The following is a 25,793-nucleotide window of genomic DNA, read 5'->3' as shown; positions in this document are numbered from 1 at the left end:
GGTTGATATGCCCTCAACTAAGGCCTAAGTACTGAGCATCTGACATGCATTGTCAGGCGCACAAAGGAAGCCACAGTGGGGAGGGGGGGAGAGAGAGAAGAACAAACCAGCTGCTTTCTCTTAGGGGATCTGGTCCCCTTGGCTTAATCCTGCCCAGGGGATGTGACAGCCCTCACCACCATTTTGAAATGCCTTTTGCATGAAACTGAGAGTCTTGCCCTCCCTAGATCTAGTATTCACCCCAAACTGGTTTTGGGTCTGAATCTTAATTTGAGGGAAAGCCTTGTAAGGATCATCAATCATTTTATTTGTATGTCGCCTTTCCCAAGTTAAAACAATGCTCAAAGCGGCTTACAACGTATTAAAAAAACCCCATAGCTACAAATGTTCTGACATGCCTCTCTCTCGTTAATGTGGGATTTGAAGCCTCCAGGGTCCCTTTCCACTTCCCAGGAGGGTTAATTGTGCATTGTCTTCTTCAGGAGCCGCATGCCATTCAAGAATTTTCAACCTTCTGTCCGAACGGCTACTGTCCAATGGCCCCTCCTCAGTGGGCAATGCAAGGTAAAAAGTGTGTTCCCTTGTTGTGCCTTGGTGATGGTCACCAACTAGGATGGCTTCAAAAGAGGGTTAGGCAAGTTCAACGAGGAGAGGGCTGTCAATGGCCACCGGCACTGTGGCTGCGCCCTCCCTCCCTCCACGGCTGGAGGAAAGAATGTTTCTGAATGCCAGTGGCTGGAAACCGCAGGAGGAGAGAGAGCTCTTGCGCTCAGGTGCTGTTTGCAGGCTTCCCATGGGGGCACCAGCATCTTAAAAAGCAGAGACATCACCTTACCAACAAAGGTCCATATAGTTAAAGTCATGGTTTTCCCAGTAGTGATGTATGGAAGTGATAGCTGGACCATAAAGAAGGCTGATCGCCGAAGAATTGATGCTTTTGAATTATGGTGCTGGAGGAGACTCTTGAGAGTCCCATGGACTGCAAGAAGATCAAACGTATCCATTCTTAAGGAAATCAGCCCTGAGTGCTCACTGGAAGGACAGATCGTGAAATTGAGGCTCCAGTACTTTGGCCACCTCATGAGAAGAGAAGACTCCCTGGAAAAGACCCTGATGTTGGGAAAGATGGAGGGCACAAAGAGAAGGGGACAACAGAGGACAAGATGGTTGGACAGTGTTCTAGAAGCTACAAACATGAGCCTGACCAAACTGCGGGAGGCGGCGGAAGACGGGAATGCCTGGCGTGCTCTGGTCCATGGGGTCACGAAGAGTCGGACATGACTAAACGACGAAACAACAACAACATGGGGCACCAGGTTGGCCACTGTGAGAAGAGGGTGCCACACTAGATGGGTCACTGGCCTGATCTGGCAGGGTTCTTCTTGAGTGCAGTGGCTCTACTCAGTAGAATTTAGTTGGACACAACCCAGAAGCCAGCATGATGATTATGCATGGAAAGCGGAGGAAATCTGGATGTGTGGGGATGGGGGAGCAGCGTCCTTCATTTGCTGTAGATCAGCTTGAGCAGAGTCTGCATCTGTCACTGGCATTGTGTTTAGATGCTTGAATTGATCTGTTTGTGTGCTTACTCCTCTGGGCTCCTTTGGGTGGAAATAGAGACAAACATTTTGATGTTGTTGTTGTTGATGATGATGATGATGATGGTGGTGGTGGTGGACTGCTTGTATTGAGATGGGCAACGCTGATGCCTCTGCTTTCTTCCTAGTTCTTCATCCAGTTATCTTGTGGCTCCAGGTGCCTGCTGCCCCCCAGCCACACCCACCCCTTCCAAGAACCCCTCAAAACTGTCAGGTAAGGAGTCTTTTGTAGGCAGAGAAAGGTTCTTTCATAGGTTGCCAGGTGAGCCACAGCATCATGCTCTGTTCCCTGGTTTGCTCAAGACAGGGGCATGTGACTAGCAGGCTTGACTAAGTTTCCTCATCCTTTTCTGTCAGTGTCAGGTCTTCATTTGCAAACTAGGGAGGGTGCAGCATAACCATATAGCTTTATTGGAGTTCACCGATTGGGTCTGCGTTGCTCCGGGACAGGAGGAAGGAAGTCAAAATGACACCGAGGTTGGTTCAAAGAAAGAGTTTATTCTGCTCTCTGGATAGCAGAAGGCACTTGCGTGATTAGTCCCCAGCAAGTTCAAAGAAATGACAAGTTTCATGCAGTATATATATATCCTTCAGGCACCCTCTCCCTCCTTCCAACCACGTCAGCCTATGTATGCAGGTTGACATCACATATGTTCCTGCTCTGGTACTCTCAACCATAAAAGGATCTTTCTTCCTGTACTTCTGACCATAAAAGGGATCTTCCTCTTCCTACTCTTATCTGGGAAGAGGTAATCATCTCCGGGAACACGCTCTGACGTTTGTTCCCGGACCTGGGTTTGTGTGTCAGAGTGTGTCCAGGACGTAAGATAAAGCACAGACATGTCTTCTCTCTGTTCTGTTCTACTACTGGTAAAGTGAAGGCCATAGTTGTCGTCACAACTGATAAAGGAGAGGGCTCTGAGCACTTGTCTATACAGCCGGGCTTTTGTTTATGCATTGAGTTCAGAGCTCAAGTTAATGGATTTTAGCTAAGGAAAAATAGGGATTTTGGTGCAGTTTCAAACTGCCTGCACAGTCAGTTTTGGGTTTGGGAAGCCCATTCCTTCAACCATGAAGGTAATAGCCCTTCAGTGCAAATCCCAAAAGCGCTAGATTAAGAGCTAGCAGCATTCATAGCCTTGGGTTGGAGGGAAGCAGTTTGTTATCTCGGCAGTGCTGAGGTAGTTTCCACCAAATCCAGCTGGGATCTTCTATATATTGGATGATCTTTAGAAGAATGTAAGAAGAACCTCTGCTGGATCAGGCCAAGGGCCTATCTCACCCAGCATCCTGTTCACCTGGGGGCCCCTGTTCTCAGTGGCTACCTGGATGCCCCAGTGCAAAGTGCACAATCAGTGCCTGCGTGCAAGAGCTCTTTCCCCTCCCCCAGTTTCCAGCAACTGGCATTCAGAAGCATTCCTTCTTCCAGCCATTAGCTGTCGAGGCCAGTAGCCCCATGGATCTGCCCAATCCTCTTTTAAAGCTGTCCAAATGGTTGTCCATCATTGCCTTTTGCAGGAGAGGATCCCTTGCAGTCCTTGGCCTTTGGGTCATCTAGCCCTTGAGAGCAGGCTTAAGCAATCCTGCTGTTTTAATGGGGGACCTTTTTGCCGTCTGTTTGGTCAGTGTGACAAGTCACCTGACTCTCCTTTCCCTCCCCCACCTGTGTTCTCAGCCTTATGCAGGGATGCCATATGCTTACCCACAAGTGAGTGCCGCAGTTTCCCAGCTCCAGCCTGTTGGGTTGTGCCCAGCTCCTTTCCAAGGTATGTTCAAACTCTGCACTATGTAGCTTTGGGAGCTGCTTTCAAACATTAACTTTTTTAAAAAAGCAAACCCCTTTATTAACATTGTTGACAACCCAAAAGTCTCAGTGAAAGTTAGAAATTCCCCCGTTCAGAGCATCACAGGCTACTGGATCAGGCCAGTGACCCATGTAGTCCAGCATTTTCTTCTTACAGTGGCCAACCAGATGCCTGTGGGAAACCCACAAGCAGGATCTGAGCACCTCTCCCTTCCTGTGCTTTTCAGCAGCTGGTATTCAGAAGCATTTATTGCCCCCAATTGTGAAGTCGGAACATGGACATCATGGCTGGTTGCCATCAATAGCCTTCTCCTCCTCCGTGAATTTGTCCAATCCTCTTTTAAAGCCATCCAAGTTGGTGGCCATCTCTGCCTCCCGAAGTCTGCACTGTGTGAAGAAGCATTTCCTTTTGCCTTATTCCAGCCGTTTAAAAGCTGGGAATAGGCAGCTAAGTTGCCTGAAAGTCCCCCACCCTCGAAGATTCACGGCTGCTTGTTAAGATGCTCAGGGACAACTGTGTTCTTTTCTCCCTGCCCTTTCTTATTGGTGTGACCCCTCTCTTCCCACCCTGTCCACTTCTACAGTGGTACCTCGGGTTAAGTACTTAATTCGTTCTGGAGGTCCGTTCTTAACCTGAAGCTGTTCTTAACCTGAAACACCACTTTAGCTAATGGGGCCTCCCGCTGCTGCCACGCTGCTGCTGCACAATTTCTGTTCTCATCCTGAAGCAAAGTTCTTAACCCGAGGTACTATTTCTGGGTTAGCGGAGTCTGTAACCTGAACCCAAGGTACCACTGCATTTTCTTCTGCTGGCTGTCTCATTTTGAAACAAGAATAACAAACACAACCTTGCAAAGTTTTCTTTCCTCTCACAGCAGCTGGAGACCTTGGTTCATTCCTGCTGACAGACACCCAGCAGCAGAACACAGAGATCTGCCTGGCCGTTGGGAAGGTGGCTGACAAGATGGACCAGCTGTCAGTCAAGGTAATACAGAACTTTCAGGATAGGAAGCTGCTTAAGAACTGCCTTGCTAGGAAGGTGTTTTTCTTGCAACAGGCTTTTCCAGTGGGCTGAAAAGCTCCCTCCCCTGAGGTGTTGGTTTTGTATTGTTGATTGTTTTATTTCATAAAAAAACTCAAAGCACTTTACAAAAAGAATAAAACAATAGAATTATTAGTAAAAACAATTTAAATATTCAAAAAATTAAAACCAGCGATAAACTAGAAACCTATCAGCATTCTAGAGATCTCAAGAAGCATGTGCCAAAAAGGGTACAGGCAGTTCCCCATTTACACGGGGTTTGCGTTCTGAGGCACTGTGCATGTCAGCCTGCCCCGCACCCCTGCAGGGCCAAAAGTGGTGCGCCCACAGATGGGGAGTTGCCTGTACAGTGAAGGTGCCTGCCTGATATTGATTGTTGTTCAACTGTTTTAAGGCTTTTAAACAACTTTGGGGTTTTATGTTCATTGTATAATACATATATCAGGCAGTATATACATTTTCTGAAATAACAAATCAATCTACCTTCAGGTTTTGCTTCTGTTTCATAGTGTTGGAGAACTGTATCTAGCTGCTTTTATAGTAGGCTTGTGAACTGTCTTTTTAATCTCTGATGGGGGGGGAGGTTTGGGACTAGGGAAGTTGCTTCAGCTAGGTGGTGGAGCACCTCTTTGCATGCAGAAGGTTCCATGTTAGCTCCCTAATGTCTCTAGGTAGGACTGGGCAACTCCCCAGTCCGAAAACCCAGGGAGATGCTGCCCGCCAGTGTTGACAGCACTGAGCTAGATGGACCCAGTGGTCTGATACCGAGCCAGGTTCCTGTGCTCCCAGCAGTTTCTCTCCTTGGCAAACAAGTCAGCAGCTCAAAGGGCCCAGTCCTGATCTGGCTTCTTCTCTCCCGTGTGCTGATGCTTCAAGCTGCATCTCCTTTTTGTTTTTCCTTTCTCTCCCCACACCCCTTGCAGCTGGAGGAACTACGGAAGCAAAACTCTGGCCCCGGTTTGCTGCCAGGCATCTCTTCTGTTACCATGGAAACCTCTATGATCATGGGTAACATCCAGCGTATCCTGCAGGTAAAGAGCCTGTCTACTTGAGAGCATGAAGACTAGAACACCTTGCTTTTACCTTCAGGTGAAGGGTCACAGCTAAGTGGCAGAGCATGTGATTCGCAGGCAACAGGTCCTGGGTACAGTCCCCAATGGTGTCTCCTGGCAGGGCTGAGAGAGACCCTGCACCCTGGAGGAGACGCTGCCAGTCAGTGGGGAGCCTTGGGCACAGATGCTGCCCTGTCCTTCCCTGTTCCTGCTCTGCACCTTCCTTGAGTTCTTTTGGCCAGCTGGAAGTGTCTTTGTTGCTAGCCTGGATGTGGAGCAATCGGTGTAGAAACTTCTTGTCTCCTGTATTATAGCCACATCTGTTGCTCCACCCACTTTTGTCCCTAGCCCCGCCCACACCTGGACAGTTGATCCAGAGGCAAGGCAGCCTTTGGACTGGCAGAGGTTCTTTGCCCCTCTTGTAGGCTGCACTGAGCTAGATACACGCAACTATCTGGCTTGAGCTAAGGGAGCTTCCTCTGTTCCAGTTCCTCTAAGGCTGCACTAGCAATTGGGCTTTTAGTATTGCAGCTCCAGACATCCAGAAATCAGACCAGGGCCTAGTGTGATGCTGTTCAGATGCCTCTTGAAAGCATGCTTGCTTTGGAGGGCTTTCCATCCTGAGATGTCACTTATGAAGATCAAGTTTTATACCTGCTGAAATGGTGTTGTTTTTTAAAGTTGAGTAGAATAGATGGGCTTATTGTATCAGAGTTTGTGAAACTGATTTTATTCATTCTCAGAGCTTGGATTTCTGTGTTGTATTTTGCTTTTACCATGTATCTTGCTTCCATGGCTTCATGCAGTACAGCTGTCTCGCAATTTGCTTACTAAATAACGTTTACCTAGGAGGCTTGCAAAAGGGGAGCAGCTCCAAACTGCCCATGTTCTGTCCATGACCATGGCGGAAGACCACAACGATTTCTCTCTTCAAATCTGGGTCCCCGAGAGAGGTTGGGGAAGAGATTGTGGCTGGAGATTGTGAGAGTTGTAGAGACCAGGACTGGCTCTGACGCATTCCGTTTTGCTCTTTGTGCCACAGGAAAATGAGAGGTTGAAAGAGGAGATCGTTGAGAAGAGCAGCCGCATTGAGGAGCAGAACAAGAAGATTGGTGAACTGATTGACCGCAACCAACGGTGAGGGAGACTCTTGCTCACTTTTAATGCTCTATGAGAAACAGCTGGTATTTGTGGCTGAAGCCGAAAGCTCAGGTGGCCTGGCTCAATCCCCAGGCACCTCAAGGCTCCTGTCAGTCAAAGTGGACAGTACTGGGCTGGATGGACAAATAGAGGAATACAGGAATATAGCCAGGGTGGGGTTCCAGTTAAGAGGGTCTGTCAGAGTAAGATCTGGGAGACCAGGGTTCCTATCCCCACTCTGCCATGAAGGTGACCTTGGGCCAGTCACTCTCTCTCAGCCTAAGCTACCTCACAGGGTTGTTGTGAAGATAAAAAAGGGAGGAAAACTATATACCAGTATTTGAGCTCCTTGGAGGAAAGATGGAACAGAACTATTAGGATTCTGATATAAAGGATAGAAGCTCTCCTAGGGTGGCTTTTGAAAAGTGAGATCTACATATGATACTGCCTTGATTTATTTATTTTTACATGAGAGGGTGGAAAGTATCAAATCATGCAAACATTCACGTGTGCAAAAAACAATTCTTCCCCCAGCTATGTGGAGCAGGGCAACCTGATATTTGATCAGAGCAACAGCTCATTGCAGAGGACCATGAAGCACACCCAGGCAAGGGTCCTACATGCTGAACAGGAGAAGGTAAGCCCTGGCAGTGTGACAGCCACAACAGGAGGGCCAAGTGACTGAGGCTGTGGGGAGGGCAAGTGCCATCCCAGGATCCCGTCCTTGAGTTCAGGTCACTATTCCCCTTTGCCTGCAGGCCAGAAATAAGTTACGTTTCTGAGCAGCAGCAGCAACAAAAAAGAACAAACAATTGGCTAGGTATACATCCACATACAGGTAAAAGATTCATAAGCTTCAGGTAATCCTTTGAAAAGCACCTCAGGTTGGCATGATGTGAGCAAGCACAGTGAACGTCCCCCTCACTTCCTCCTATGCAGCCAAGAAGAAGGGTGTGAGAGTTTCCACTTCTAGGTAACTGCTGCTTCCTCTGATGTCTGGACTGAGAACAGCCATTAATGTTAAGTAGAATTAGTTTCAGAAGTTAGCTTATAGAAACAAACATTTGAAGTTGGTGTGTTTGATATTAACCATAGTTGATGTTATCTGTAGCCCGTTGTCCCAGGCAACACAGCAAACCATGGCTAGGCATGAGTGTCAGGGTTCCTGGGCTCATGAGAGGAGAACATGCAAGTCCAGGTTTGTTCTTGCTTGGGCATCAGCGTGCAAACCCTGCCATTAAGGGATCTTCCATGCATCTTACCCTGAGGCCGGTGGGATTTGGAGTGATATAATCAGCCCTTGGACCACAGAATAAGCAGAGTGCTCTTAACCCAGAATGCCATTGCCTCTTTTGATAAAACCTTCTCCCCTCTTGCTGTTCTTGCTTCTGGTGATGTTAACTCTCCTCTCCTTGTCGCCGCTTTTCTCTCTAGCACATGCCGCCACTGGATCACTTGCAATTCACAGGAACAGCAAGCTGTCTCCAACAGTGGAGGGAGACCCTAGCCCTTGTGGCTGTTGGCTGTGATAGCTTTTCCTGCCCCATTGTTTTGTCTAATCCGCTGCTAAAGGCATCTAACTGTTTGGCCTTCATTTTATCTTGTGGGAGAGAGCTCTGCTGTGTGAAGATGTCCTTTCTTTTGTCTGTCCTGAATTTTCTGGGAAAATATTTTCTGCTCTCCATTTTATACACCTTTGTCGTTCATGGTTTTTCTTGAACTAACTAAAAAGCCCAAGGCTTCTGCCTCCCCCTGCTCCTCATAGCCTTGCCAGTAGACCAGTTCTGCAGGGTGTTTCCTGGGAGACTCATTCTTAGCATTTGGGAGCCTCCAAAAGAACAGCTCTTGCATCCTCCCAGAAAAGGTCTTGTGGGCTCTCCTTCCCCATATGTTATCCTTGAAACGCACATACCAGGAGGTGAACCTGATTGGGAATACGTTGGATGAAAAGGTGGCAGCCCTGGAAGAGGAGCTGGCTGATATCCGCATTAAGAAGGAGAATCTGGAGAAGGTAGTGCCCAGGGGTGGCAAAAGTCATCACCCGAGGCCAGAAGTGGCTCCCTGGAAAACTCTCTCTGACCCTTAGGATTCTCCCAGTGCCACCCCTCCCCCCAGCTTTGCACCCTTGACTGTTCTTTGCCTCCCTGGAAGATGCCCTTGAACTCTGATCATTCTTAAAGGGAGGACTGAAAGGGGCAAGTGGGCAAATTAACGTGTGTTGCTCCACTACCATCATCCCTCTTATATCATCTGGGTTATGACACTGCCCTTGAATCCCTGAGGCAAAGGCTTTGGGACATCTCACATAGGGACCTGCGATCCCGATCTTATGTAATTTGTAGCCTGGTCGCAGCTGGAATCCAATACGGGTATGACTATCAAATATCCTCATAGCTTAGGAATTTGTCTGTACCTACCTATCGGCGTTTATTTACCAAAGCCAGACTAAATGTATTTCCCTTGGAAGTTCTAAATGACAGGCTGAGAGGCATCCCCTATCAGAATAGGCTTTGTTTATGTTCTGCAGACATTGATTGCATGAACACGCAAGGGACCAACTGATCAATCCCCTGCTGGCAAATTTACCAGGAAAATCGGAAGCCTCCCATATTAAATACCTTTTGGAAGACAGATCAAATGATATGACACTGGCTGTGGCAAAGTTTCTTTCGGAGGTTGTAAGAAACAAAGATCATTATGACCTAGATAAAACAAATGACTGCCTTGGTTTCTTCCATCTGTCTATCTGGTTGTTTTAACTGTATCTAGTTTAGAAATTGTTTTGTGGATCTTTGGACCATAATAAAGTATAGATGATAGATAGATAGATAGATAGATAGATGATAGATGATAGATGATAGATAGATATCATTATGACACCACAGTCTACACTGTGCCTCATTTCCAAAGGAAACACAGACTAAGTGCCTAGACCCCTGGAATCTTGCACCAGTCAGAGATTGGGGTGGCATTCAAACCCTGGTCTCCTGAGTCCTGGCTAGAGACCAACCATTACACTGTACTTTCATCAGGGGCTGCAGTCTTTTTTGTGGCAAATAATCCCCCCTCCCCTCTACTTGTTCCAGACAACAACTCTGCAGCTGCTGGAGAGTCAGGAGGAGCAAAGGGGGAGCAGCAGCACCGAGGAGGAAGGACCTGCGGAAAGGAAGCAGCCAAGTGCCGCACCCCTTTATGGGGATCCCCACAGCAACTCTCTCCGAGAACCAGCACCAGTGGCACCCCCTGCTCCTTTGGCTAATCTGAAGGAAAGCTCAAGCAGTCCGCCATTCACCGCTCTCGAAGGAGCCCAAGACAGTCTGCTTTTTGCAGCTCCTGAGGCTCATTCTTCGGAAGCACCGGTTGAACAAACTCGTGCAGCCTCTGCTCAAACTGCAAGGCCGCCTCTCAGGCTCTCTGCCAGTATTGAGAAGGAGAGGCCAAGCACTCAGGGTGAAATGGACACAATAGAAATAATTTTGAAATAATTTCTTTTTTTTTTTTTACTTGCATTTTCATTCTTGGGTCTTTGGCTAATGTTTTCTCATTTGTTTCTTTTTCCTTTCTAATTTCATCGAATTTTTCCTCTCTAATTCTTTTTTGTATCGCATCATGTTGTATATAAAATCCTCCTATGAAAGCTTTGCTTGCATCCCATTTCACTCTGATGTATGTTTCTTGTGCCATGTTTATTTGAAAAAATTCCTTCAGAAGTTCTTGTGCTTTGTTCATTATCTTTTCATTGTTTAAGATTTTTTCATTCATTCTCCATCTTCGGTTACAAATGGGATCTGTTCTGGAGCCTGGCCACATCCCAAAAACTTTGTAACTGGAGACGCCCTTCTGTGCATTCGCACAGCTCGATTGAGCACTTCTGTGCATGACCACGCAGTGAAACCCGGAAGTATACACTTCCAGGTTTGCAACCCAAGGATTACGTTATCCAAAGGTAACATAACCCAAGGCTCAACTGTATTTTTTTGTTGTTTCTTAACTCCATCATAATTGAATTATGGTCTGTTATGGATTTAGGTTGTATTTCTACCTTTTTGATTTTCCAAATTAAATTCTTTGTTATCCAAATTCCAGCTATTCTTCCTGCCTATTGCTTGGCCTCAGAATAATTTGTGTATTATTTTTTCATTTGGGTATCTATGTCTCCATGCGTCTTTTAAATTTAAATTTTCTGCCATTTGAAAAAATGAATATGGTAATCTCCCTTCTTTTGATTTCCCCCCTCTCTCTGTTCTAATTCTATTGAGGTAATGCCTGAGAACCTGAGATCCAGGCATACCCCTGTCACGCAAATATAGCCTTTCACACTTACTCCCGTCCCAGTACAAAGGAAAGTATTTACAGCTCCTTGGTCCCTGAGTCAAATCAAATACACCCCTCTGTCTTGTCCAGCTTCATCCCAATATAGGATGGATAGGCATTGTGATTGAGGTGGTTGGATATCTGTCTGACACTCTTGGGGCAGGATATCACTGGCCATGACTCCTTGGGAAGGCCCTGCAGAGGTGTCTGTACATCTCGGGGATTATGGTGGGCTCACTCACCCCTCCCCTCACTTCCCTGGGTCCTAAATGCCATTGGAACGGAGAAGATAGATACAATGAGTGATTTCCGATGAATTTCTAAAGTTTTCCCACTGAGCCAGTGCATAAATACATTTATCAGTGAATCACTCCCAACCCCTTCTTTCCTGCTCCCAAGAGCTGGGACTCATGATTTTACAGCTTTTAAATGGAATTATGTATTGACAAGACACTGGCTCCTTCCCACCCCACCCACACCCCTTTTCAATGTCATGTTAGACGTGCTCTTGTGAGTGGGTCAAGTCTGAGGCCTTCTTCTGACATTAGAGCTGCTGAGGGATAAAAATAATTGTGCTCTCCACAGTCCCAAACATGGTTAGAAGCCTACAGCTTGCTTTAGTTCTGCACTTGATGGGTGTGAATACAGAGCCAAAACAAACCTCTATCTTACCTGTCTGGCTCTGAGCTGGAGGAAGATGATGCAGGTGCAGAGACAGGGAAAGATACCACACCCTTGCATCTTTGTCCTTCATCTTGCATCATGTTCCAGTGGTGCAGCAGGATTTTTGTAGCAAGGGCATGTTCTGGTGACCACAAATTTTGAATTGGCTACCCAGGTTACACAAGCTTTACAAGCTCGTTATAAGACATTGTAGAAAAATCAGCAATGCTTCTGTTCACTGATTCCTGGAATTTTCTTGAAATGTAGGCTTCAGCTGCAAACATTACTGGAGCAATGTGTGGGAATGAAAGGCACACACCACTTGTTCAGTGCAAGAATTAACCTCAAGAAATGATCCCAGACTTGGATTATTTTCTATGACATGTCACGGGTGTTTAGAGTAAGATGCATCACCAAACCTCTTAAATCCGACATTATTTTTGCATTCAGGTACCTCAAAGCGACTTACACAGTAAAGCAACTGAGGGTGTGTACACACTACATTGTCAAAGCACACAATTCCCCCTTACCACAAAAACCTCTTAAATCCCACATTATTGGCTACAGCAGCTCAGTTTCCTCTTCAGCTATTTGTCCGATCTAACCAACATCTGTTAGGATTTGAATGAGTACAAAGAATTTGAATCTACTGTTTCTGGTAACAGTGATACCATCCCAACAAAAACGGACTGGCAAGCAAAAATGATAGAAGATCTACAACTTGCCAGAACAACAGGGAGAATAGGAGGAAATTCAATACCAAAAGTTAATCAAGATCGGATAACATTTAAGGAAGATCTTAAAAATTAGTGACGTTAATCTCCTGACAGACCTAGAATGAATCTTGGAATATGGAGAATGTACATAGTAAAAGCCCCTTCATGGATCACTGCCTTGCCGTGGCGAAGGGGCTTGAAGAACTCAGAGAAGCTATGAACTATGCCGAGCAGGGCACCCAAGATGAACAGGTCATAGTGGAGAGTTTTGACCAAACGTGATCCACCTGGAGCAGGAACCGGCAAGCCACTCCAGTATCCCTGTCAAGAAAACTCCATGGACAAAGACAACAGGCATATAAAAGTTATGACGCTGGAAGATGAGCCCCTCAGGTCGGAAGGCGTCCAACATGCTACTGGGGAAGAGCGGAGGACAAGTCCGAGTAGATCCAGAGCTGATGAAGCGGCTGGGCCAAAGCCGAAAGGACGCTCAGTTGCGGATATGCATGGAAGTGAAAGGAAAGTCCAATGCTGTAAAGAAAAATATTGCATAGGAACCTGGAATGTAAGAACCATGAACCTGGGTAAGTTGGATGTGGTCAAAAATGAGATGGCAAGAATAAATATTGACATCCTGGGCACCAGTGAACTAAAATGGACGGGAATGGGCGAATTCAGTTCGGATGACCATCATATCTACTACTGTGGGCAAGAAACCCGCAAAAGAAATGGAGTGGCCCTCATAGTCAACAAAAGAGTGGTGAAAGCTGTACTGGGATGCAATCTCAAAAATGATAGAATGATCTCGATACGAATCCAAGGCAGACCTTTTAACATAACAATAATCCAAGTTTATGCACCAACTACTGGTGCTGAAGAAACTGAAATTGACCAATTCTATGAAGACTTACAACACCTTATAGAAGTGACACCAAAGAAGGATGTTATTCTCATTATAGGGGATTGGAATGCTAAAGTAGGGAATCAAGAGATAAAATGAACAACTGGCAAATTTGGTCTTAGAATTCAAAATGAAGCAGGGCAAAGGCTAATAGAGTTCTGTCAAGAGAACAAGCTGGTCATCACAAACACTCTTTTCCAACCACACAAGAGACGACTCTACACATGGACATCACCAGATGGGCAGCATCGAAATCAGATTGATTATATTCTCTGCAGCCAAAGATGGAGAAGCTCTATACAGTCAGCAAAAACAAGACCTGGAGCTGACTGTGGCTCAGATCATCAGCTTCTTATAGCAAAATTCAAGCTTAAACTGAAGAAAGTAGGAAAAACCACTGGGCCGGTAAGATACAATCTAAACCAAATCCCTTATGAATACACAGTGGAAGTGAGGAACAGGTTTAAGGATTTAGATTTGCTGGACAGAGTGCCTGAAGAACTATGGATGGAGACTCGAAACATTATACAGGAGGCAGCAACGAAAACCATCCCAATGAAAAGGAAATGCAAGAAAGCAAAGTGGCTGTCCAATGAGGCCTTACAAATAGCGGGGGAGAGAAGGCAAGCAAAATGCGAGGGAGATAGAGAAAGATACAGGAAATTGAATGCAGAATTCCAAAAAATAGCAAGGAGAGACAAGAAGGCCTTCTTAAACGAGCAATGCAAAGAAATAGAGGAAAACAACAGAATGGGAAGAACCAGAGATCTGTTCAAGAAAATTGGAGATATGAAAGGAACATTTCGTTCAAAGATTACCATAATAAAGGACAAAAGTGGTAAGGACCTAACAGAAGCAGAAGACATCAAGAAGAGGTGGCAAGAATACACAGAGGAATTATACCAGAAAGATATGGATGCCTCGTACACCCCAGGTAGTGTGGTTGCTGACCTTGAGCCAGACATCCTGGAGAGTGAAATCAAATGGGCCTTAGAAAGCATTGCAAATAACAAGGCCAGTGGAAGTGATGGTATTCCAGCTGAACTATTTAAAATTTTAAAAGATGATGCTGTTAAGGTGCTACACTCAATATGCCAGCAAGTTTGGAAAACTCAGCAGTGGCCAGAGGATTAGAGAAGGTCAGTCTACATCCCAATCCCAAAGAAGGGCAGTGCTAAAGAATGCTCCAACTACCGCACAATTGCACTTATTTCACACGCTAGCAAGGTTATGCTTAAAATTCTTCAAGGAAGGCTCAAGCAGTATGTGGACCGAGAACTCCCAGAAGTGCAAGCTGGATTTAGAAGAGGCAGAGGAACCAGAGACCAAATTGCAAACATGCGCTGGATTATGGAGAAAGCTAGAGAGTTCCAGAAAGACATCTACTTCTGCTTCATTGACTATGCAAAAGCCTTTGACTGTGTCGACCACAGCAAACTATGGCAAGTTCTTAAAGAAATGGGAGTGCCTGATCACCTCATCTGTCTCCTGAGAAATCTCTATGTGGGACAAGAAGCTACAGTTAGAACTGGATATGGAACAACTGATTGGTTCAAAATTGGGAAAGGAGTACGACAAGGCTGTATTTTGTCTCCCTGCTTATTTAACTTATATGCAGAATTCATCATGCGAAAGGCTGGGCTGGATGAATCCCTAGCCGGAATTAAGATTGCTGGAAGAAATATCAACAACCTCAGATATGCAGATGACACAACCTTGATGGCAGAAAGTGAGGAGGAATTAAAGAACCTTTTATTGAGGGTGAAAGAGGAGAGCGCAAAATATGGTCTGAAGCTCAACATCAAAAAAACGAAGATCATGGCCACTGCTCCCATCACCTCCTGGCAAATAGAAGGGGAGGAAATGGAGGCAGTGAGAGATTTTACTTTCTTGGGCTCCATGATCACTGCAGATGGTGACAGCAGCCACGAAATTAAGAGACGCCTGCTTCTTGGGAGGAAAGCAATGACAAACCTAGACAGCATTTTAAAAGGTAGAGACATCACCTTGCCAACAAAGGTCCGTATAGTAAAAGCTATGGTTTTCCCAGTAGTGATGTATGGAAGTGATAGCTGGACCATAAAGAAGGCTGATCCCCGAAGAATTGATGCTTTTGAATTATGGTGCTGGAGGAGACTCTTGAGAGTCCCATGGACTGCAAGAAGATCAAACGTATCCATTCTTAAGGAAATCAGCCCTGAGTGCTCACTGGAAGGACAGATCGTGAAGCTGAGGCTCCAATACTTTGGCCACCTCATGAGAAGAGAAGACTCACTGGAAAAGACCCTGATGTTGGGAAAGACAGAGGGCACAAGGAGAAGGGGACGACAGAGGACGAGATGGTTGGACAGTGTTCTCAAAGCTACGAACATGAATCTGACCAAACTGTGGGAAGCAGTGGAAGACAGAAGTGCCTGGCGTGCTCTGGTCCATGGGGTCACGAAGAGTCGGACACGACTGAACGATTAAACAACAACAACACATAGTAAAAGTTTATGGGTATAAAACGAGAAGGCTAAATAAGAAGAAAGAAATGTGTTTTGCCAGACAAAGTGTAAATAGCACAATGAGAAGACTCGGAAGTTAGCTACCTGCGCCTTCCTCGCCTTCGCCTCCTTCCCTCGATCTCCTCAGACGCGTCCCTTCTTCGCCCGGCGAGCGGAGGCGCCACCTCATTGGCCAGCCTCGAGCGAGCGTCACCCGCCCTCCCGCCTCCCTCTCCCAGAAATCAGCTTCCCATTGGTCCAGCCGTGTCCCCCTCCCTTTCCGTCAAACTTAAGAGTCCCGCCGCCAAATTCGCGGCTGCGGCAGCAGCTGATCGCTCGTGTCACCCTGGACGCGTTTCTTCCCTCCGCGTGGAAGTTTGGCCCGTTTGGGGACCGCGAATGCCGCCGGCCGCTTTGGCTTGCAGCCCAGCGCTTGAGCCATGGCCGAGAAGTTGCAGCCGCGCACTTTGCGGCTCTCGCCTCCCGGCTTGGGCTTAGCCGAGGGGCGCGGGGAGCGAGGGGCCGTCAGGATGTTGGGGGACATGGATGAAGACGACGAGGCCTTCCAGCTTCCGACGGGAGGGTGAGAATGCGGCGCCTCTCTGCGTGGGGGGAGATGCGGGGTGTGCGGGTGTCTTTGGGTCCGCGTGAGGGGGCGCGGCTGTGTGAGGGGACTAGAGCTGTATGTGGGGCTGCATGTGGGGCTGGGGCAGCATGTAGGACTAGAGCTGTATGTGGGGCTGGGGCTGCATGTGGGACTAGAGCTGCATGTGGGGCTTGGGGCTGCATGTGAGGCTTGGGGCTGCATGTGGGGCTGTATGTGGGTTTGGGGCTGCGGATGCATGTGGTTCTGGGGCTCCATGGGGTTCTGGGGCTGTGTGAGGGGACTAGAGCTGTATGTGGGGCTGGGGCTGCATGTGGGGCTGGGGCAGCTTGTGGGACTAGAGCTGTATGTGGGGCTGGGGCAGCATGTGGGGCTGGGACTGTATGTGCGGCTGGGGCAGCATGTGGGGCTGGGGTGGGTGTGGGGCTGGGACTGTATGTGGTTCTGGGACTGCATGTGGTTCTGGGGCTGTATGTGGGGCTGCATGTGGGACTAGAACTATATGTGGGTTTGGGGCAGCATGTGGGACTAAAGCTGTATGTGGGTCTGGGGCTGTATGTGGGTCTGGGGTGGGTGGGTGCAGGCTTGCGAAGGGTGACTCCGAACACCTGCAGAGGGCTTTGTCTGCAATTACGTGCTGTTAGGCACTGAGAGAGAGGCGAAGTTCAGCAGAGCTAGGCGTCTTTGAGCCAGCAAGGTTCCTTCTCTCTCTGTCTCTGTTTCTTTCTTTTTCTTTCTTTCTCTCTCTCTCTCTCTCTCTCTCTCTCTGCCTCACAGCGTTGCTGGTGAGGATGAAATGGGCGGGGTTTCGTCCAGCTAAGGATGAAATGGGAGGCGCTGGCTTGCATCCGACTAAGCTACGCGTTGGTTGTGCCCGCCCATTTCAGTGGACCTACTCTGAGCTGAAACCGAAGTGCCTTGTGTTTTCACTGTTTCTTACATGCTTAGTTTGGAGCATGCAGTGGCTAAAAAGTTCGCCTCTCATAATGATTGGGTGCGGGAGGCAGGGACCCTGCTGCAGAAATAGTAACCTCCTCAACCCCAGACTCCTACACCACTGGAGATGGGAGTACGCCTGCGCTACAATCCAGAGGGCCAAAGGAACCCCACACCTTTTGTAGAGTGAGAGAATACATTATGTTTTAGTAGTGGTTTGGGACTAGGAAGTTCGGCCCAAGGGTTAATGGGGAAAGGAGCATTTTTCTTAAAAAGCAAGACTTATTGGGGAGTAGACTCCACTGAATTCAACTGAACTTCCCCATGAATGTACTTAGGGTTGATTTGCATACAAATACCTGTTGCCTGTGCTGTGGTGAAATATTTTCCCTTTTCCTAATTCTAGCTTTCTGAGAGAGAGTCACAAAGTGAGCTTCATCTCCAAGTGGGGGTCTGCACCCTGATCTCCCAGGTCACAATTTGGCATTCTAACTCCTGCCCTAAAGCGGGTGCCAGTAACAGGACTGAATGGAGGTGTTTTGGGGTCTTAGATTCCTTTTACAAAAGGAACCCTAAGAAAGATTTCTAATGCCCTTTACACTGTGACATTTTAGGTGTTCAAAATAAGGGCATGCACTGCTGCTTTTGGCAACACTGGCAGTGAGCAAAGGTCAGAGTGACATATAGCCAGTGGGAGTTGTAGTTTTTGGAGAAATTTATGGAGAACTGCAGGTGCCCTCCCCATATTCAAAATATAGTCCGGCCTCCCACAAGGTTTGAGGGACAGTGGACTGCCCCCTTGCTCCAAAAGTTTGCTGACCCCTGATCTATGTCATCCCAGAATGTCACTCTCCCCAGAAGGGGAAGCCAAGCTCACAATCTCTGTTCCGCTCGCTTCTTTTGGGAGCCCCTCTAACATGCATGTTGCCACTTGTGGTTTTTCTCCAGCTGGAATCCTATAAAAACTGCTTAGGGACGATACGGAATAGATTTTCATATCTCTCACAAGGTCATGCAGCTATTCCAGAGGATTGCTCTTGTGCAAACGCAGAATTGCCTTTGGAAACCTTAGCTGTTTAATTCACCCCCCACTGCCCACGCCTTACTTTGCTGATGCTTCAGGATGGAAAAGAGAGGGGAGGGGTAATGACACGAGAAAACAGCAGCCAACATTGAATGGGTGGGAGCTGGAGAACCAACTGGGGCACTTGAACCCACGGCGAACAGAGTACCTTTGGCAGGCAGTCCACGGGTTTGTTTCATCGGGACCAGCTGTTTGGGGTGCTGTCAGGCATTTAAAATGGGCACTTCACCCCTTGGTATAGCATGAAGTTTGGGGCTAAGTCTGGAAATTTAATGTTTGAAGATACTTGGTCTTAGTGTTTGTTCGTTTGTTTGAATCTGCAGGGAAGTGGGCTAGGATGTGGGGTAACTGGTAAGTTTCAGCTCCCAGAACAACCCTGAAATGAGATACTTCTGTATGTCTGTAGGGAAAACCACTTGTGTTCAGCCAGGTTTATTCCCTCTCCCCACCTTCCTGACAGTGAATTGTCCCGTGTGGGGAAGGGTAAACCGCAAGGGCAGGGCTTGTATCTTTTCAATAATGGATTCCTTTACAATTTTATTTTTGTTTACAGTGGTACCTTGGTTCTCAAACTTAATCAGTTCCGGACGTCTGTTCCAAAACCAAAGTGTTCCAAAACCAAGGTGTGCTTTCCCATAACTAGAGTATTAAAAACTGGCAGTGATTTACCCATTGCCTTTGGAGGGATGAGGGTGCGTGATGGGGGAGTTCCAGCGGGGGAGGGGGGGATGGAAAGGAAGGTGACTATTCTGGACAACAGCCACACGAGAAATATGTAAAATAACTAAGGAAGTATTAGACATCACCCCAGAATTGGCCCTACTAAACATCTTCCAAGACAACAATGCCCATTTACACCACAAAGAACTCATAACCCACCTATTTTCAGCAGCCAGAAACACCATAACCAGACACTGGAGAGACCTGTCAGGAGTAAGCATGGACCAATGGTACCAAATAGTATGGGAAACAGCCCTACTAGAAAAATTAACCAATAAACTGAAACTGACACGGGGACAAACAGAAGAAGACGCCTTTACCCCAGTATGGCTCCCCTTTATCACGTACACAACCCAACAAGACAATGACAATAATCCACCAACAGCATATAAATCAATATGACTAACCTGATCCAAAACACCCACCCACCCCACTCACATACAACAACAAAGATCACCACAGCCAATCACAAACAAACAACCACACCCTAAGCCAACCCCAACCTCTCTCACCACCAAAGGAACACAAGTGAACAGCACAAGCAACGCTGACCCCAAACCCTACATACATTAAGCATAATAGAAACATTGCCACCTGACCCCACCCCTACCCATCTTCCCCCCTCCACCCTTTCCCCCCCTCCCCCTAATGTCTCAACAAATGAAATGGATTTGTAAAAATGTTACATGGAAAAAATACGAGAGACATTACACATACTTCTGTAAAACAAGAAAATCCTTAATTTTAAAAAAAATTAAAAAATAAGGGAAGCCCAGGTCAAGCAGCAAGCGAGCCAGCATTGGAAGTGAGGCACTCAAAACGAAAATGCCCCCCCCCAAAACGAAGTACGTTCAGATGCCAAAAAAAGTTTGAAAACCTGAACACTTATTTCCGGGTTTGAAGCGTTCGGGTTCCAAGTAGTTTGTGAACTAAGCTGTTCAAAAACCAAGGTACCACTGTACTAGGTTCTATAAAAGCTTGGGTGCAATAATTGGGCAACGGCCTTTTCAGTTTTAGGGACTTTGTAGTTTAGACAAAAAGCAAGTAAGAGATAATATGATAGAAGTTTATCAAATTAGGCATGGCATGGAGAAAGTGGATAGTTTCTCTCCCTCTTGTGAACATCCGATGAAGCTGAATGTTGGAAGACCTTCAGGGAAGGCAAAAGAAAGTACTTTCTCACACCATGCACAGTTAAACTACAGAACTCTCCCGCAGGAGGCAGGAATGGCCACCAACTTGGGTGACTTTAAAAGAGGATTAGAAAAGTTCAGGGAGGAGGAGGCTAGCGATGTTTAGTCACCGTGGCTGTGCTCACCAGGTTGGTGGCAGCAGGGCTTCTGAATAACTGTTGCTGGAAGCCACAGGAGGGGAGAGGCCTCTTGTGCTTGGGTTCTGTTGGCTACTGTAAGAGCAGAAGGCTGGACTCGCTGGGCCTTTGGCCAGATCCTGCAGGCTTTTCTTTTGTTCTTAAGAGAGGTTATAGAAACTTGATAGGAAAAAGAAGAGGTTGTCTCCAACTAAGTTCTGCTTAGAGAAGACCCACAATGTGTCTACTCCTTTAGGTAAAGGGTAAAGGGGCCCCTGACCATTAGGTCCAGTCGTGACCAACTCTGGGGTGCAGCACTCATCTCGCTTTATTGGCCGAGGGAGCCGGCGTACAGGTTCCGGGTCATGTGGCCAGCATCCTAATCACTGACAGGATTCTAGTTTTTGAATCCATTACCCTCTGGTCTTTGGGGAAGGCTGCAACAAAATCGCCAACTTGCAGTGAAACATGAGCATCTTTGTGCTTGCAGATACATGTCTTGTTCCCACGCGCTTGCCTCTCTCTGTGAATGAAGTGAATGGTTACTTTTCTCTCTGCCCAGGACCAGGCTGGCCTCTCTCTTTGGACAGGATCAGACAGCTACAGAATCTGGAAATGTGCTCTTCCAATACATGCCACCCAATCAGCCTAAAAAAGGTCAACTAGCTACTGGTAAGTAAACTGTTCACAATGCCTAGGAACATAAGACGAGCCCTTGTGGACCAGGCCAGTGGCCCATCTAGTCCAACCTTTGGCTCTGAAGCCCCACAGAATCAACTGGGTTAGTCAACTCCTGAGTAGTGCTGGGGAGAGACCCCTGACCTGGGGCCCCAGAAAGGTGCTGGTGGTCTGTATTCACCACACTGAGGTAGATGCACCCAGTGGTTTGACGCCATCCAAGGCAACTTCCTGTTCTTAAATCATATTGTGAGAAGGGCATTATATGAAGTATGGGAGAGTAGTAAAAAATCAGTAGTGACCAAAACACCATGGTGGCTGTCACCAATGGAATCTATGACAGTTCATAGGAAAAATATGAAGAGTGATTGGTTAACATACAAGGATTTAGTAGAGGAAATAAGTAGCAACCCGAAAATAAAGGACCTAAGAGAACTGAAACAGAAGGGAATAACCTGGCTGGAATATTATCAACTAAAAGCCGTCAAACTATTTTTGAATTGGCTAAGAAAGGAGGAGGATATCAAAGAAATTACAGTAAAATGGGAGAGGGACCTGGGACATATGATCAAACCCCGTATTTGGATTGAATAATGGACTAAAAAATCGTGGCTTGCTTCCTTACATGGGAAAATCTTATGAAAATGTACTATAGATAGTACTTGCCCCCGTAAAACTAGCAAAAATAAATAAATCATATAATAACAAGTGCAGGAGATGTAAAGAACAGTTAGGAATATACTACCATATGTGATGGTCCTGTCTAGAGATACAGTGGTGCCCCGCAAGACGAATGCCTCGCAAGACAGAAAACCCGCTAGACGAAAGGGTTTTCCGTTTTGGAGGTGCTTCGCAAAACGAATTTGCTATGGGCTTGCTTCGCAAGACGAAAATGTCTTGCGAGTTCCTGCAGGGTTCCCCCCCCTTTTTCCCAAGCCGCTAAGCCGCTTAACAGCTGATCTGCTAAGCCGCTAATAGCGCTAATGCGCTAAGCCGCTAATGGGCTTGCTTCGCAAGACGAAAAAAACCGCAAGACGAAGAGACTCGCGGAACGGATTCTTTTCGTCTTGCGAGGCACCACTGTATAAAGATTTTGGAATATGATTTATGAAGAGATAAAGAGATTGATAAAAACTACATTTAGCAATAATCCGGATTTTTTTTTTACTAGGAATGGTTTCAGATAATATTCACAAAAACAAAACCAGGTTATTTATGTATGCAATGTCAGCAGCAAGGGTTATAGTGGCAAAACACCGGAAAGATAAAAATACGCCCACTAAAGATGAATGGGGAGTCAAATTGTGCAAGTACTTGGAGCTCGTGAAGCTGACAGATGCAATAAGAGATAAACCTAAAAAGATGGTGAAAGAAGGATGGGAATGTTTTAATAATTATCTAGGGGATAAGGGTACATCAATAAAGACCTGGTTATGTTTAGAATGATACCACATAGGGAAATGTTCCCTGGTACCAAGATGAGGGATTCTATAGAATGCAGATAGAGAGAATTGATAAGAATAATGATCTGTTGTGATCTTGACAGAAGCGTAGAATGGACGAGCCTTCTTGTGTTTTGGCTCATTTCCCCCCACTTTTTTCTTTTCCCTCCTCCTCCTCCTTTCCTCTTTTTTCTTCTTCCCCATAATGGCTTATGTTCTATGCCATGTACTTTGATATTTTTTGTAGTTTTTTAGCTTTTTCCATTATTGTTATTAATAATTTTTCTTTTGTAATTTTGCTTGTTTATATTTATCTGTATTTGTTTAAAGCAAGATAAAAGTATTAAAAGGGGGAAAAAATCAACTTCCTGTTTTCCATTAATCTGAGCAACTGGCTCAGACAAGGGCGCTAACTTGGCCTGATGTTTGCAAGCAATGTTCTGTTTCCAACAGAGCACTTACCCTTCTCATGTGCTGCTCCAGCTGCAGGTCTGTCTACCCAGAAGCATCCTCCTGCAGCTGCTCCTGCAGCCGCTGCTGCTCCTGCGCCCACTGCAGCAGTGCAGTCAGTCTTCTTCGCTACAGCTGTTCATGCATATTTGTTGTGAGTACTACAGTAGAGGGGATGAGCTGCAGGGTGTTCTTGCTACCGAAGTCCTGTGCTCACATCTTTTGCAATCATCTCTCCATCTTGCCTGGCTTCTTCGGAAAGAGATGGAACTCAAGAACAGTGGGGGGGGGGGTGTCAATTAGGGTGAATGGGGCACTGCCAACTCAACCTCAGCCTGCCCCCACCTGCCTGTTGTTGTTTTTTTACTTCCAGCCAATCAGGCTGTGGATATCATTGACTCTGGCTCTATGTGCTGTTGATTTCCTTGCCTTATGCCACACCAGTGAAAGCAGGTCCAGTAGGAAGGTACCCCCTCATTCTGCCCCCAGCTGGCTCCCACCTGCCTGCCTTCTTACATCCAACCGATCCAGAGGGCAGGACTGCCTGTCAGCTTCCTCTTCCCCCTCAGCCTCCATGCTGCCATGGTAGAACACAGCAAGGAGGAGGATGGGGACAGCCCTAGACTTAGCTGGCCCTACCTGTCGTTGGCTCTGGTGCCACCTAGAGTTGGGCTCCCTGCATTCACCCCAATGAGGCACCAGCCAACACTGAACTGAAATGAGGAGAGAGACCTCCTGGGATGAGGAGCTTGTGGGCTGATAAAATGTTGCTGGGCTGCTACTGCCCGCCCCCCACATCGCCCCTCACCGCTGGCCAGATGGCCTGGGCTGATGGGAGTCAAACAACCCCTGGGAAGTCTTTGGAAAGGGCTGCTTAATATAACTGATGGGGTTGGCATGGTGGCAACAATTGTGGGAAGCTAAGAGGTGTTCTCTTCTCGTTCCAGTACCAATGGGAAATATGTGAAACATGGCAAGTATGGAGCAGCTGTCGTGGGCAGCAATGCAACCAAGGAGGTAAGAGGAGGAGGTGTGGTGTCTTGAAGTAGCCTGGCTTTCTGGCAACCTGCTGTCCTCCAGATGTTTGGGGCTACAGCTGCTGTTGGTTCTAAACATCTGGAGGATACTGGGTTGATGTAGGTTGGGCTTCCCTTTCTCTGAATCCTGGTTTCCTGATGATGTCTTACTCTGGAAAAAGCAAAGGTGCTGTTTTGGCTCCTGTCTCTTTCTGCCCATCAGCTCACAAGGGTTATAGCTCCCATTTTTCTTATTCTGACCTCACTTCTCTACAAAAAGCATTCTCAGCAGGGAAGGGGCTGTCGCACAGCAACACAGCATCCACTTTGCAGACTGAAGCTCCCAAATCCAATCGCTAGCTCCTCTGGGTAGGGCTGGGGACACTGCTGCCGGTCAGAGTATGCAGTCCTGAGCTAGAGAGACCAGTGGTTTGATTCAGTCCAAGGCCCTGTGCTCTTATTTAACTAGAACCACGTGGACTAGAATCTTGACAAAAGAAGGGCCTAGGGGATATTGTGTGCGGAGTGGATAGAGGGAGGTGAGACAATAACTTTGTCATGGCTTAAAAAAATAAACGTTCCCCACCACACTCAAAAAAGGAAGGGGGTTTCAGCAGTTTATGTTGGAAAAGGGATTCAGTTTTTCCAGCCTCTGTCCTTTTCAGCTCAGTCAGTAGCTCTTCAGTGGTTTGTTCTGCCCCACTTTGCTATGAAAGGATTCACAGGTGTTTTACAAGCAACGGATAAAAAACGTCAGGAAACATATGCGTTTATTCCAGGAAGACTCTGGTATGATTGCCTTGTCCTGCTGCGCCGTCGCAGGTGAGGGTGGTGGGGACAGGATAAAACACTGGGCTGTCATTCCCGTTTAGCTGATTGGGCGGAAAAGGACAGATCTCACCCCTTGGTTTCTCCAGGTGTAGGGAGCCTTTGGTCCTCCAGATGTCACTGAACGACAGCTCCCATCATCCCTCTCCACTGGCCATGCTGGCAAGTGACAATGGGTGTTGTAGCTCAGCACCATTGGCTCCCCACACCTCCTCCATTGTAACGAAGTCACTTCACATGTAACTAAGGCAGGCACCTGCAACCAAAGCAATTCCTACGATGAACACCTCTGATGTATTTGTATGTTAATGTGTCATTTGGGTGTTGGGGTGCTGTGGAAATGCTACCTGGTATAAGAGCAGCTCCAGGTGCTTTTGAAAACAGCCAGCCCCGTAGTTTTTGATTCCTCACTTTTGCTCTTGTTTTCTTCTGTCCTTCCGTCTCTTGTGGAATCCAGTACAGAGTGCTTCTTTATATCAGCCAGCTGCAGCAGATTGCAACCGCCAGCATCCATGCCTGGTTTGTATTCACGGTAAGCTTTGACGTTAAGACCTGCAAGGACCATGGCATAGGCTGAAGCTAAGCAGAATTCTTTGGTGGTTTGAAATGCACATTGCATACGAGGTCTCAGCTGTGGTCAATTAATTTCAGTGGGTCTGCTTTGAGTATGGCTAATGCTTGTTGCAACCCATTAGAATTGAGTAGTGTTAGATCCAAGGGGCCCCTCTATGGTTAAAACGCTTACCTAGAGATAAAGTAAAGTAGATGACATTCTGCCCTCTGTCCTACTGTAGCTTACATCCCATGGGGTAGCCCTCCACCCCAAAGTCCTATAGCATTTTTCCATTTCTAAACATGACACACTACATATGTTGATGTTTGTGTGTGTGCTCAGAGTAGACTCACTGAAATTAATGCACCAAAGTTCATCATGTTCATCAATTTTCATGGGTCTGCTCTGAGTAGGACTAACATTGGGACACAACCCAAAGTCTTTAGCAAGACCCATC

The 25,793-nt window shown here is 46.8% G+C and overlaps 3 protein-coding genes across 3 annotated transcripts in view; all 3 read left to right on the top strand.

Annotated features, from left to right (window-relative positions):
• The window catches only part of LOC310669451 (FK506-binding protein 15-like), an 83,022-nt gene that overhangs the window by 46,189 nt on the left and 11,040 nt on the right, over window positions 1-25,793 (top strand). The window contains exons 13-18 of the mRNA XM_083423490.1: window positions 483-564; window positions 1,727-1,812; window positions 3,274-3,364; window positions 4,278-4,387; window positions 5,368-5,475; window positions 6,539-6,633. Of these exons, the coding sequence (XP_083279616.1) occupies window positions 483-564; window positions 1,727-1,812; window positions 3,274-3,364; window positions 4,278-4,387; window positions 5,368-5,475; window positions 6,539-6,633 (572 nt within the window). The remainder of the gene's footprint in view (window positions 1-482; window positions 565-1,726; window positions 1,813-3,273; window positions 3,365-4,277; window positions 4,388-5,367; window positions 5,476-6,538; window positions 6,634-25,793) is intronic.
• LOC310669906 (uncharacterized protein) lies at window positions 8,525-10,150 on the top strand (the record flags this gene model as incomplete). Its single annotated transcript, XM_083424372.1, has 2 exons — window positions 8,525-8,647; window positions 9,723-10,150. 2 exons carry the CDS (start codon window positions 8,525-8,527, stop codon window positions 10,119-10,121), a joined length of 522 nt encoding a protein of 173 aa, XP_083280498.1. The 3' UTR covers window positions 10,122-10,150.
• Window positions 16,144-24,010, top strand: LOC310669676 (FK506-binding protein 15-like). Its single transcript, XM_083424139.1, has 4 exons — window positions 16,144-16,299; window positions 20,932-21,041; window positions 22,973-23,093; window positions 23,887-24,010. The coding sequence occupies exons 1-4, from the start codon at window positions 16,157-16,159 to the stop codon at window positions 23,981-23,983; spliced, it is 471 nt and encodes a 156-aa protein (XP_083280265.1). The 5' UTR covers window positions 16,144-16,156; the 3' UTR covers window positions 23,984-24,010.

Source organism: Podarcis tiliguerta, assembly GCF_965153285.1.
Source record: "Podarcis tiliguerta genome assembly, chromosome: Z".
In the NCBI taxonomy this organism is placed as follows: domain Eukaryota; kingdom Metazoa; phylum Chordata; class Lepidosauria; order Squamata; family Lacertidae; genus Podarcis; species Podarcis tiliguerta.
The sequence above is the reverse complement of the archived record's forward strand: the minus strand, read 5'-3'. Positions and strand labels throughout refer to the sequence as shown.

Bases quoted from the DNA above. Each gene is read 5' to 3' on its own strand.
- LOC310669676 (XM_083424139.1), top strand. From the start codon at position 16,157: ATGGCCGAGAAGTTGCAGCCGCGCACTTTGCGGCTCTCGCCTCCCGGC. The intron at 16,300-20,931 runs GTGAGAATGCGG...CTCTCTGCCCAG, and splicing joins TTCCAGCTTCCGACGGGAGG to GACCAGGCTGGCCTCTCTCT. The intron at 21,042-22,972 runs GTAAGTAAACTG...GTGCTGCTCCAG, and splicing joins AAAAGGTCAACTAGCTACTG to CTGCAGGTCTGTCTACCCAG.